Genomic DNA, 12,914 nt, shown 5'->3' with positions numbered 1-12,914 from the left:
AGCCAAGATCGTAAGTTCTGCCTATTCGGCACGACATATATATATATATATATATATATATATATATATATATATATATATATATATATATATATATATATATATATATATGTAAGTCGTGTCGAAGTGATAAAACTTGCGATTTTTGCTAAAATAGCAACGCTCCTCTTGCCGATTAAGGCAAGCGGTACAAGAATGGGGTCCCCCATCAGCGTTATCTTAGCTAACTTATATATGAAGCACCCATCATCCACCAGCGTCACTTGGTTGCGGTGTGTGGACGACGTCCTCATAAATAACTCCCAAACGTTTTGAGGTGCTTAATCTTCAGGGAAATGGCTCAACGTAGTTGAACCGGCGATCCAGTTTACACTTGAAGAGTCCAGTGATAAGTTACGTTTTCTCGACGTCCTCATTCACAAAGTAGACAAGACCCTAAGGTTTAAAGTTTACTGGAAGCCTACAAACAAAAATGATCTCACGTACTTCTATTCCAGTCAAGACAAAAAGAGGCATCATCATTGGATTTTTCCTAATAGCGTACCAAATTTCCCTTCCTTTTTCATCAACGGCTGCAAGAAAAGAGCCCTTTAAATCATCAATTCTCCATGCACTAACACCACTCGTAACAAAGTTATAATTCCCGACAGCCAGGTTGCAGTTAATGTCTCTAAAGTGCTCGCACAAGCTAACACTAGAGTCGCCATCGCAACTAGTACTTCCATAAAAGATCTGACTAGGACGAAATTGAAAAACATTGATCCAGTCGATGCAGTGGTCCGTACTATCCCTTGTGGAGGTTGTGACAGAGTATACGTAGGTGAAACAGCAAGAAACCTGAAACATGTCTCAATGAACACACAAATACATGTAGGAATGACAAACCATACCAAGGGTGGGGATAGAACCCTCGATTACGATTTCGTAAGTTAGGAATGACAACTTGAACAATACCTGCATATAACACGGGATTTCCCCAACCACCTGATGAAATTTAATTACGCCTTATTAGTGATCAAAGAACGTTGACTCAAGTGTCTCGAGTCGTCATTAATCGCTATTTCTAACAAAATTAAATAGAATAAAGGCAGCTTCATTTCTGAAGTATTGGCAAGAATTCTCAATAAAACAATATACCTTGTTATCACATAACTGCTACAACTACTACTACCGCAAGTACTACTACTACTACTACTACTACTACCACCACCACCACCACCACCACCACCACCACAAGGACTACGACTAATACTACCTATATATACCTCCGTGTGTCCCTGTATTCTCTGTAACGGCTTGATAAAGCTCCTGGAGAGCGAAACGTTGCCACAATAAAATGTCACATTAGCTGCACTTGTGTCATTTTAATTAACATATTGTCGGTAATTCTTCAAACAAAATTACATATAATTTTCAGTCTGATTAAAAGGGAATATAAAATACTCTTATGATTGAAAATGTATGTAAACAAATATTATTTCTAAGGTCAGAAATTATGTTAACAATTTAGAGTGATTATATAAGATAAACCATCTGCTTAATAATTTTAATCTTTTATTTGATAGCTGATTGAAAACATTCTTTATTTTTTATGAAATATGAGAGAAAACATTTTGAACTCGTCAAAATTTAACTATGTTCTTACCATTATAAACATATCATACATAAAGTTCATATATAAACTTGTATCGGAGTATAAAACAAATTCTAACCACATAATAGAGCGAAAAACTAATGTGAAGGACCTGGGAGTGATAATGTCAGAGTATCTCACTTTCAAAGATCACAACATTGTCTTTACCATATCTGCTAGGAAAATGATAGGGTAGATAATTAGAACCTTGAAAATTAGGGATGCCAAGCCCATGATGATTCTCTTCAAATTGCTTGCATTCTCTTGGCTGGAATATTGATGTACAATAACAGCCACTTTCAAGGCAGGCAAAACTGCAGACCTGGAGAATGTACAGAGAACTTTCACGACACGCATAAGTGCGATAAGGCTCGTAAATTCGCACACGAAAATCACTCTATACAAAAGCAAAAGACTCGGCAGGAGATGCAACTTCTCCCCAATGAAAAGCAGGGGTAGCACGAGTACGCTAAGAGAAAACACAACAAGTGTAATGGGCTCAAGACTGTTCAACTGCTTCGCAGCATACTTAGTGGGGATTACCAATATACCCCTGGCTGTCTTCAAAAACGCGCCTAACAGGTACCTAATATCAGTACCTGACCAGCCTGGCCATAGTTCGTACGTCGGTTTGCGTATGGCCAGCAGTAACAACTTGGTGGATCAGGCTTGGTCACAGACCGGGCAGTGGGAGGGTTGACCCCCGAAATCCTCTCCAGGTAAACACTGAACATCTAATAGTTAATGGGCTAAAACTGAGACAGTATATTCCAGTTTTCTCTCTTAAAATACATAACAAAGTTCGTATGAGACAACATAATTAGTTATATTAAATAGATCATAATACTGAAATATTTCTTAAGAACATGAAAAATCAAAATATTTTTATTTGTTAATATGCTGATATTTTGTAATTATATTTCATGTTAAAAACTGCTTCCATAAATCCCTGTATTATAAACAGTGATAAGTTAGTAATAAGCATAATAGTAGGAGGATTAAAAGCAATAATAGCAAAAAATAGATGTATGAACAGTAGTTTTAGCAGTAATAGTAGCAACAGTAGTAGTAGTAGTACCAGTAATAGCATTCGTAGTAGTAACAGTTGCTGTGATTTAGTTCTTTGTGGTGGTGGTGGTGATTTTATTGTTTGCAGTAATCATGTTCGTGATGGTGATCCTATTGGTGTTGGTGATCCTGTTGGTTTCTGTGATTCTGTTGGTGGTGGTGATCCTGTTGGTTTCTGTGATTCTGTTGGTGGTGGTGATCCTGTTGGTTTCTGTGATTCTGTTGGTGGTGGTGATCCTGTTGGTTTCTGTGATTCTGTTGGTGGTGGTGATCCTGTTGGTTTCTGTGATTCTGTTGGTGGTGGTGATCCAGTTGGTTTCGGTGATCCTGTTGGTGGCGGCGATCTTGTTGGTGGTGGTGATCCCGTTGGTTTGGGTGATGCTGTTGGTGGTGTTGATCCTGTTAGTTTTGGCGTTCCTAGTGGTTGTGGTGGTAGTGATCCTGGTGGAGGTGGTGACTCTGACGGTGGTGATGATCATGATAGTGGTAATGTTGAATTAGTGCTTGGTATAACAGATGTGTTGGCTGGTGAGGTTGTTGTGGCAGTGGACAAAGTGGTGACATTCTTCCCTGTAAAAAAATATAATTAAATTCAGTCGTTTATAGACATCATTCACAGTAAAATGTCGACTTGAGGAACTTCAGTTTAGTGTCGATAAATGTGAGAGAGAGAGAGTTTTTAGAACGAATTTATATTGGGGCCATTTACAGAGTGAAGCTTTGTCTTGTAAGCCTAATCTGTAACGTGTGCCTTAAAAGCTTAATTAACAAAAACAACACGATAATTATATTAAAATAAGACGCTCAGATAAAGTGCCATAGGCTGAGGTAGGCCTACTCACCATGCAAAGCAGACACGGAACAGCAGACTCGCGCTTTAATGAGGCGATTCTGCTTGTAGAAGATGACAGATGCGAAATAAGACTTTGTAATGAGGTGTCTAGGTCCTCGGGGGCTGAAACTGTAATGGCAGAAGGAAAAAACTGGTCATCTATTAATCGTTCCAGGAATCATCGGTTTGTGTCCGGATTTGAAACCAGACCTAAACTGGAAAGGTAATTTCACAAAAATATGAACTATTTAGAAACACGCTAGAAAAAAAGGTAACTGTTCACTGAACGCAAACATGAAGTTCCGAAAATAAAGGAAAAAACCCATGCAATCGTGACAGAATTTAATAGGTTATAATTGAATATGTACTGAGAAGAGGGTACTAGCTAGGTGGGTATAAGAAAGCTATGGATCTTAACTTTTTTATACCCATCTGAATAGGTCCATGAAAATCAGGCAACAGATTTTCAAAGGTATTTTGAGTAATCTCATATTAAAAATGTAAATGAAACATTAAAAATGCTACAGTTGCCCGAATTATTATATTGAAATGAAATATTATTAATGTATGACAATTTTAGAATTCAAAAATTTAAAGCAAACCATCACAAATCATCAATTCCACTCTCAGTAAGTTCTTACTTCAGCCTTGGCTGAGTGTTCCACAGCTCTGTCTACATATATTGAGATGCACAGAGCTCTCAGTATATATACATTGAGATACACACAGCTTTCAGTCTCCATACAGTGAGATACACACAACTCTCAGTTTACATGCATTGAGATACACACATCTCTCAGTCTACATACAGTGAGATAGACACAGCTCTCAGTCTACATGGGTCAGGTAAGTGGTGATGATTTCCGATATGACGTTTTCCAGGGCATAGTTCTAGCTGCTGAGACAACTTATGTTCCAAATAGGGAAATCAGATCAAGCAAAACTGATCGTAAATGGATGAACAATAGATTAAAACATCTCATTGGTCCAAAGAGAGGCATATATAGGCAAATCAAAAGAGGAGAGGTGCAATTAAGGAATCAATATATTCAATTAAAGAGAGAAATAAAAAAAAAGGGAATAAGAAAAGCAAAAAGAGATTATGTGGTTAAAGTTGCAAGAGAATGGAAGACTAACCCAAAAGGATTCTTTCAGGTATACAGAAGTAAGACCAGGGACAAGATAGGCCCACTCAAAAGTTACTCGGGTCAGCTCACGGACAGTAATAAGGAAATGTGTAGAATTTTTAACACATACTTCCTCTCAGTTTTTACTTAGGAAGATACTAGCGATATTCCAAAAATAATAAATTATGTAGAACAGGATGATGATAAACTATGCACGATTAGGGTCACAACTGACATGGTCCTTAGCCAAATTGATAAATTAAAACGTAACAAATCCCCAGGCCTTGATGAACTGTATGCGAGGGTTCTAAAGGAATGTAAAGAGGAGCTTAGCAAACCTCTGGCATGGTGCCAGATAAGTGGAAAATGACAAATGTGATACCTATTTTCAAAGCAGGTGACAGGTCCTTAGCTTAGAACTGTAGACCAATAAGCCTATCCTCCATAGTGGGAAAATTTATGGAATCAATAATTGCCGAGGCAGTTCATAGCCACCTTGAAAAGCACAAATTAATCAACGAATCTCAGCATGGTTTTACAAAGGGGCGTTCCTGCCTAACGAATTTATTAACTTTTTTCACTACGGTATTTGAGGAGGTAGATCATAGTAATGAATATGATATTGTGTATATGAACTTCAGTAGGTTGCTTTGGGAGGGCAGGTCCCTCTCAAACCCAGCCGTTCTCACTAGTAGAGGTTGTCGAAGTTGATGGTCTGTACCAAGATACCCTTGTGTTGCAGTGTCTGACAGAATGAACATTAAAATGGTATAAAATACCGACTGAAGAAGCCTACTGTGTAGGCGAAACGTTTCGAAATAAAGATACCTAACTGTTGCATATGTGTCTTACCTAACAATCTGTCGGTATTTTATACCATTTTAATGTTCATTCTGTCAGACACTGCAACACAAGGGTATCTTGGTACAGACCATCAACTTCGACAACCTCTACTAGTGAGAACGGCTGTGTTTGAGAGGGACCTGCCCTCCCAAAGCAACCTACGTCTCACCTCCTGGCACTATATAAGGCTCCATCCTGTCACTTCAACTTCATATTGTTTCTGACAACGGAACAATGCTCTTCTCCAGACTGAGGGACTGACCACCTCAAAACTTTAAGGGTGATGGACTGATTACATCGTCTTCAAGTATCTTCTGCTTCTATCAACTTTTCTGTACTCGACTGAAGAAGCCTACTGTGTAGGCGAAACGTTTCGAAATAAAGATACCTAACTGTTGCATATGTGTCTTACCTAACACATTGTGCTACTAGGTCAGTTGCCGTGTTCCTTCCTTAAGTGAATGTGACCTGTAATAAAGTTGGTAGAATTACCTACAATATGTAAAGTAAAAGGACACAAGTGCAACTAATGTGACATTTATTGTGGCAACGTTTCGCTCTCCAGGAGCTTTATCAAGCCATTACAAACAATACATGGACACAGAGGGTATATAAAGGCTCTGAGTGAGGTGCAATACTAGTGAGGTACCATTTCGATGTTCACTAGTGGTAGTAGTAGTAGTAGTAACAAAATAATACAATATGGAAGAGCAAATAATTCGTACATGAGTAAAAGGATATAAAAGCTATTACTTGGGTAACATAAATTTGCTCTTCCATATTGTATTATTTTGTTACTACTACTACTACTACTACCACTAGTGAACATCGAAATGGTACCTCACTAGTATTGCACCTCATTCTGAGCCTTTATATACCCTCTGTGTCCATGTATTGTTTGTAATGGCTTGATAAAGCTCCTGGAGAGCGAAACATTGCCACAATAAATGTCACAGTTGCACTTGTGTCCTTTTACTTTACATGAATGTGACCTGACCTGACTAGGTTGGGGCATTGGCTTAACCCGGTAGGAGACTTGCACCTGCCTCTTATAGGCCAGTAGGCCTGTTGCAGTGTTCCTTCTTTCTAATGTTCTTATTGAGATACACACAGCTCTCAGCCAACATACATTGAGATACAGCTCGAGCGATACATAGCTTCAGGTGTGTATCTCTCAGTGTAAATTTCAATGTTTGTATCTCAGTGTGTATACTGTGTATACATTGTTAAGTATATACACTGTAATGGACACCTCATGGAGCATATAGAAACTGCAAAGAAATTTAAAAAAAAAAGGTTTCACCTAGGAAGTGACTCGTTATATAGGCTTACGTGCAAACATAGCCTAGGCCTAACTACCTACAGGCTTACGCCACTTGTTATATTCAATGTGGGAAACTTATATCTCTGTATATATATATATATATATATATATATATATATATATATATATATATATATATATATATATATATATATAAAATGTTGAGGTGGTTCGGACATGTAGAGAGAATGGAGCGAAACAGAATGACTTCAAGAGTGTATCAGTCTGTAGCGGAAGGAAGGCGCGGTAGGGGTCGGCCTAGGAAAGGTTGGATGGAGGGGGTAAAGGAGGTTTTGTGTGCGAGGGGCTTGGACTTCCAGCGGGCATGCGTGAGCGTGTTTGATAGTGAATGGAGACAAATGGTTTTTAATACTTGACGTGCTGTTGGAGTGTGAGCAAAGTAACATTTATGAAGGGATTCAGGGAAACCGGCAGGCCGGACTTGAGTCCTGGAGATGGGAAGTACAGTGCCTGCACTCTGAAGGAGGGGTGTTAATGTTGCAGTTTAAAAACTGTAGTGTAAAGCACCCTTCTGGCAAGACAGTGATGGAGTGAATGATGGTGAAAGTTTTTCTTTTTCGGGCCACCCTGCCTTGGTGGGAATCGGCCAGTGTGATAATAAATAAATATATATATATATATATATATATATATATATATATATATATATATATATATATATATATATATTGTCGTTAACTTACGTTCTCAGTCTTCGAACGGTTGAAAGAAAGAGTCGATCATCAGTGGGTTGAGGGTTGACTGGGAAGTTCGTCAAGTCACAAGTGATGTTCAATACAAAGGTGGAGTTTGAAGCCTGTATTGTGTTAATATTCGCATTAGTATTGGTATTCTTATTGTTACAATAATAATTTGTATTATTATTATTGTTATATTCACAAAAACACCTAACCCATCGGGGTCATGAAGTACCAGGGGATGAAGAAGTAATCAGATATAGGAAAGCTCCAGTTCCTTGAATCAAGAGAATACAGATCACAACGACTCCTGAATATGTTTATACTAATTATAATTATATGAAGCGCTAAACCCGTGAGTCATGGAACAGTAATAAAAGCACAATACCGTGACTGGCACGACACACAAACAACCCGCACATAGAAGAGAGGAGTTGACGACGATGTTTCGGTCCGACTTTGACCATTTACAAAGACACACTAACGAAAAGGAAAGCAAGCAAGCAAGCAAGCAAGCAAGTGCAGGTAAGATCCCCATGGGATGAGCGGGGAAGACGGGACAGACGAAGAATAGCGCTGGAGAGGAGTGTTCTTAGTCGTAGAAATAGAGCCAGGGCTTGACCCAGCAGCTAAGGCGATCGTGGGACAGACTTGGAGAAAAAACGGGAAGAGAGCAAGCTGTTTATGCAACAGTCTCGTGGTAGGTGAGGTCTTTGAGTCTCGAGAGCTGGAAGTTTCCAGGTCGCAGGAGAGGGCAGGCAGGTAGGACCATCAGAGGGTAGCAGACATGTGGGAGGTTATTTTAGTAGTTGAGGAGGCAGGTTTGCAGTGGAGCCATTTGCAAACTTCTTGAAGCTGCTCCTGGACAGGTGGTATAGCGTTGTCTTGTTGGAAAAAGTGAAACGAAGAGGCTTAATGAACTCAAGAACTTGCGTGAGTGTGAAGTGAAGAGGTGATTCGCAGGCATACTTGACTGTTCTATCACCGAGGCCTTTGTAGAGTTCAGAGCAGGTCATGGTGTCAGCGTTCGAGGGAGAGGTGTAGAAAGTAAGGTTTTCCCAAGAGGGTGTGCTGGAGTCGTCGCTATCTGCTTCGTCGGGGGATTCATCAGGAAATTCTTGTTCAATTGTTTCTACAGTGATTGTGTCAAGAGGAGGCTGGGAGTCTAGAGTATTTGCGGTCTGGCTGGTTGTTGGTGGTTGTTGAGAGGTGGCAGTGGTCACTGGGCGTGGTTCAGGGGTGTTTTTTGGGGCAGAGTTAGGATTTGGGCCTGAAGTTGATGTGAAGTTAGCGATGTTTGGGATAATCTTGAGGAAGTCCTGTGATGTTGGCGAGTCAGGAAAGTTGAATGACGGCATGTTGTTAAGACGGAATAGTTCGTTAATTGTAGTGTTGAATGTGCCTGGGTTTGCTGCATTTGCAAGGTGTGCATACAACATGCAGTACAGCACCTTAGAGGGAGCAGCGTCAGGGAGTGCAGAAAGGGAATTGCTGGATAGAGATGACTGCTGTGTGGCTTGTAGAATTCTGGTGGTGTTCGACTGGAGTTTTGAAATGGCGGTATATGTCGGCGATTTGGGACTATTCTTGGTTTCTTCTTTAATTTTTTTCGACATTACTTCTTTTCGTAGTGGGCATTTAGCTGCAAGGGTATGATGAGTACCCTTGCAGTTAAGACATGTTGGAGTGGCATTGGTGATGGTGCAGGCTTTGAAGTTATGACCTTCTTTTCCACAGGTAGAACAGAACTTTTTGTCTTTAATGGGACAGTCCTTTGTTGAATGTTGATAAGAGTAACAGTTCCAACAGGGAGAGACATGGGCAAAACGTTCAGGTTCAATGTGGCGTGGATGTATGTGGTAATATGAGATAGCTAGTCCATTAGCGAGTGCTTGGGTAGCCATATCTATGTTTGAAAAGGTGATTTTGATCATAGATGAGGCATTGGGAATTCGTGTGATGGTGTCTACAGAGGCCCAGGTGTTTTGGTCTTCGATAGAGGTCTTCAGTTCATCCGTTGGTATGGATGTGATTATCTTATCCAATTGTTTAACAAAAACTGAACGTTTCGCCAGCAAGGAGGGAGACGGTGATATGATGAATTGTCGGTCCCGTAATGTGTTCATTGCAGTGTCGTCCATAAGTTTAGCTGCTTCATTGTCGTCGGTGCAGACGACAATGAAGGAATCCTTGAGTGAGTGGATCGCTGTGAATTTGAGATGCAGGCAGGTCCTCATAGCGGCAGCAAGTAATAGTTTAGTGGAATCATTTATAACACCACTGGCTGGTTTGATTTTAACACGATGTGCGAACATTGTCGAACAGGTAGAGGTTACCCTCCCCAACGGGAATCGTTTTATTACAAAACGAAAAGGAGAGAAGGAGGGGTATATATAGGCAGGTGGTGGAGGTAGAAGGTAGTAGTAGTGGTGGAAGTAGTGAGGAGGAGGAGCCAGCCAAGTACTAAGAAAGAGGAGCACTGAACATTAAAATGGTATAAAATACCGACAGGTTGTTAGGTAAGACACATATGCAACAGTTAGGTATCTTTATTTGAAACGTTTCGCCTACACAGTAGGCTTCTATCAACTTTTCTGTACTCGACTGAAGAAGCCTACTGTGTAGGCGAAACGTTTCAAATAAAGATACCTAACTGTTGCATATGTGTCTTACCTAACAAAGAGGAGCACTGCAAGGGAGCTAGGTGCCCACAGAGGGTAAGAGCAAGAACACAGAGGGGGAGGGGAATACATAAATAATGATGGAACAAATACACGAGGTAGAGGAAAGACAACCCATAGGAGAAAAAGGAAGGATGAAAGGGGGAGAGGGAGAAGAAGGAGGAGGAGGAATCAGGCTAAGTTACGGGTGTTCTGAATTATGGAGCATTTTATAATGTACTGGGAAAGGAAGGCATCTACAGAGACGAAGCCAGGACTAAGATTCATACAAGGAAAGTTGTGTATTAGGGAGGATTCAACCACATGGCGACTGTTGAAGTTAGAAGTAGGGAAGACAGTTTTAGCAGAAGACCAGTTAATAGGATGGCTGTGATCTCTGACGTGACAGAAAAGAGCATTGTTAGTGTCGGCAAGCCTAACACTACTTTTGTGCTCCCTAAGTCTGTCAGAAAGAGATCGGCCAGTTTCTCCAAAGTATTGAAGAGGACAGAAGAAACTAGAAATAGAGTAGACACCAGGAGCATCCGTAGAGGGAGGAGAGGTATGAACGAGATTAGTGCGAAGAGTGTTAGTCTGGCGGAAAGTAAGTTTGATGTCTAAGGGACGGAGAGAATTGTTGAGATTAAAAAGACCGGAAATGTAGGGAAGGCAGAGGACAGAAGAGTTCCCAGGATTAGAGAGTTTGAGAGAGAAAAAATTACGTTTAGCACGTGAGAAGGCAGAGTCTATGAAATGGGAAGGGCAGCCAAGACGAGAAAATGAATTATGAAGAGTGGAAATTTCTGATTGAATGAACTGAGGGTCACAATTGCGGAGAGCACGGAGAAAGAGGGAGATAACACTTTTCTTAACAGAGGAAACATGATAAGAAAAGTAGTGAATGTACATGCCACTATGCCACTTTGTAAATGGTCCAAGTCGAACCGGAACGTGGTCGTAAACTCATCTCTTCTATGTGCGGGTTGTTTGCGAGTCATGGAACACAAGATTCGATCCACGAAGTAATGTGCGCATGGCAACCACTAAGAATGACAATGTCAACCAGAGATCGTTAAGAGTTGGCTCCCACCTTGAGTGTCCAGTCTATGAGCGAGCGAGAGGGACGTGTGTCTGAGGATATACACACAGGTGTTCCTGGGAACACTAGTGTCTCCTTCCCTGGCATGGTAGCACATTTCTTGCAAAACCCTGTGATATATATACACAACGTTATATAAGTACTCAAAATGTTGCTGGTGATGATGGTGTATGTCTGTTATGTTCACGTGATCAATACGTATGTCAGAAATTTAAACCAGTTTTCTGTAACGGTAAATGTGTCCTTATTGGATATAAAAAAATAAATAAGTACTTACCAGCAGGTAAGTTAGTGCTTGTCACTTGTAAGCTGCTACTTCCCAGGATGGCAGGATCCTTGGCGTTCACTGCAGCCTGTAAAATTGGGCACAAGTTGAACTCACAACATATGCTGGGAAACTAGTGGATGGACAACCATCCTAAGTGAGAGTTTGTTAGGTAAAGTTCATTGTTTTAATCTAGAAAAATGCTTTAACAATCTTTTCTTGGGTCATTTCTCCCATCTTCTGACATCTGTTTACTTAGCGAAATTGGGAGGCAGAAAAAAATGTGATTATTTAAATAAGATATAATCAAGTATCTCTTTAAGAGAATTGTAATAGATGTACTACTACTGCTGCTGCGGCTGTTTCTGCTGCTGCTAGTATTACTACTACTACTACTACTAATCCAGTTATTACTATTATTGTTATTAACACACCTGCCGCCCCTCATCGAGGTAGAAGACCCGATAGAGAAGAAACAACTTCAATATCATTTATTCAAATTTCTGCTTTGCCACAAAAGAGCTGACATCATAGTTCAGATTATTCTTCAACATGCAACATTGCAACTCTTTCAGAGCAAAAGCATTGTATGTCCCACCTGCAGAAGTCAACTCCAGCTAACCGGTTTCTCTGAATCCCTTTATAACTATTTCCTTGTTCATATTCCAACAACCCATTAAATTATAAAAATTGCTCGCATCCACTCCCATCTAACAGGGACATACTAACCTGCTGCTTGTCGAAACCCTTCTCATTCTAAACTCTTTTTATCCCTCTCGTTTCACCCTATCAAAGGACGACGCCGACAACCTAGTCATCTTATTTTCATCCATTTTCTCTATATGCCCTAAGCACTTCTACCCTTCCTTAGTCCTCTTAACAATGCTTCTCGTGACCTCCACACATTCTAATCTCCAAACTACGAACTTTCTACTTATTATTCGCACCACACACACCGGCCTCACACACCGGCCTCACACACAGGCCTCACACACCGGCCTCACACACCGGCCTCACACACCGGCATGTCCACTACCTCTAAGCTCCTCCTCACTACACTTGAAACTCATGCTTTACACCTATATAAGAGTGATTGTAGCACTCGACAGTACATTTCTCATTTTTTGCCTACATGTCTTAATGCACCACACATCTTTTAGTCGTCAGTTTTATGATTCACCTCATCATCCATGGATTAACACGCCGCCACGTTCACTTCTAAATATCTGAACACATTTACTTCATTCTCTTTCGATCTGATATCCAGTCTTTCATTAAGTAAATTTTTGTTGTTACTCTGAGTACAATACTGCTTTTTATGTTCACTTTTAATTTACATTTTTGACGAACTTTTCTAAATTAGTC

The 12,914-nt window shown here is 40.3% G+C and overlaps 1 protein-coding gene across 1 annotated transcript; it reads right to left on the bottom strand.

Moving 5' to 3' along the window:
- Window positions 1-1,543: 1,543 nt before the first annotated feature.
- LOC128698295 (uncharacterized) lies at window positions 1,544-11,638 on the bottom strand. The gene is made up of 5 exons (XM_053790496.2): window positions 11,562-11,638; window positions 11,276-11,394; window positions 7,532-7,644; window positions 3,544-3,662; window positions 1,544-3,271 (listed from the first exon to the last, which is right to left on the bottom strand). Exons 2-5 carry the CDS (start codon window positions 11,369-11,371, stop codon window positions 3,177-3,179), a joined length of 423 nt encoding a protein of 140 aa, XP_053646471.2. The 5' UTR covers window positions 11,372-11,394; window positions 11,562-11,638; the 3' UTR covers window positions 1,544-3,176.
- Between the last annotated feature and the right edge of the window lie 1,276 nt (window positions 11,639-12,914).

The sequence above is a fragment of the Cherax quadricarinatus genome, chromosome 63, assembly GCF_038502225.1.
Source record: "Cherax quadricarinatus isolate ZL_2023a chromosome 63, ASM3850222v1, whole genome shotgun sequence".
In the NCBI taxonomy this organism is placed as follows: Eukaryota; Metazoa; Arthropoda; class Malacostraca; order Decapoda; family Parastacidae; genus Cherax; species Cherax quadricarinatus.
This window is presented reverse-complemented; position numbering and strand designations above follow the sequence as displayed.

Coding starts and splice junctions, on each gene's coding strand:
- LOC128698295 (XM_053790496.2), bottom strand. CDS start 11,371: ATGCCAGGGAAGGAGACACTAGTGTTCCCAGGAACACCTGTGTGTATA. Junction 3,663..7,531: donor ACCGTTCGAAGACTGAGAAC/GTAAGTTAACGA, acceptor CTGCCATTACAG/TTTCAGCCCCCGAGGACCTA. Junction 3,272..3,543: donor TTCCGTGTCTGCTTTGCATG/GTGAGTAGGCCT, acceptor ATTTTTTTACAG/GGAAGAATGTCACCACTTTG.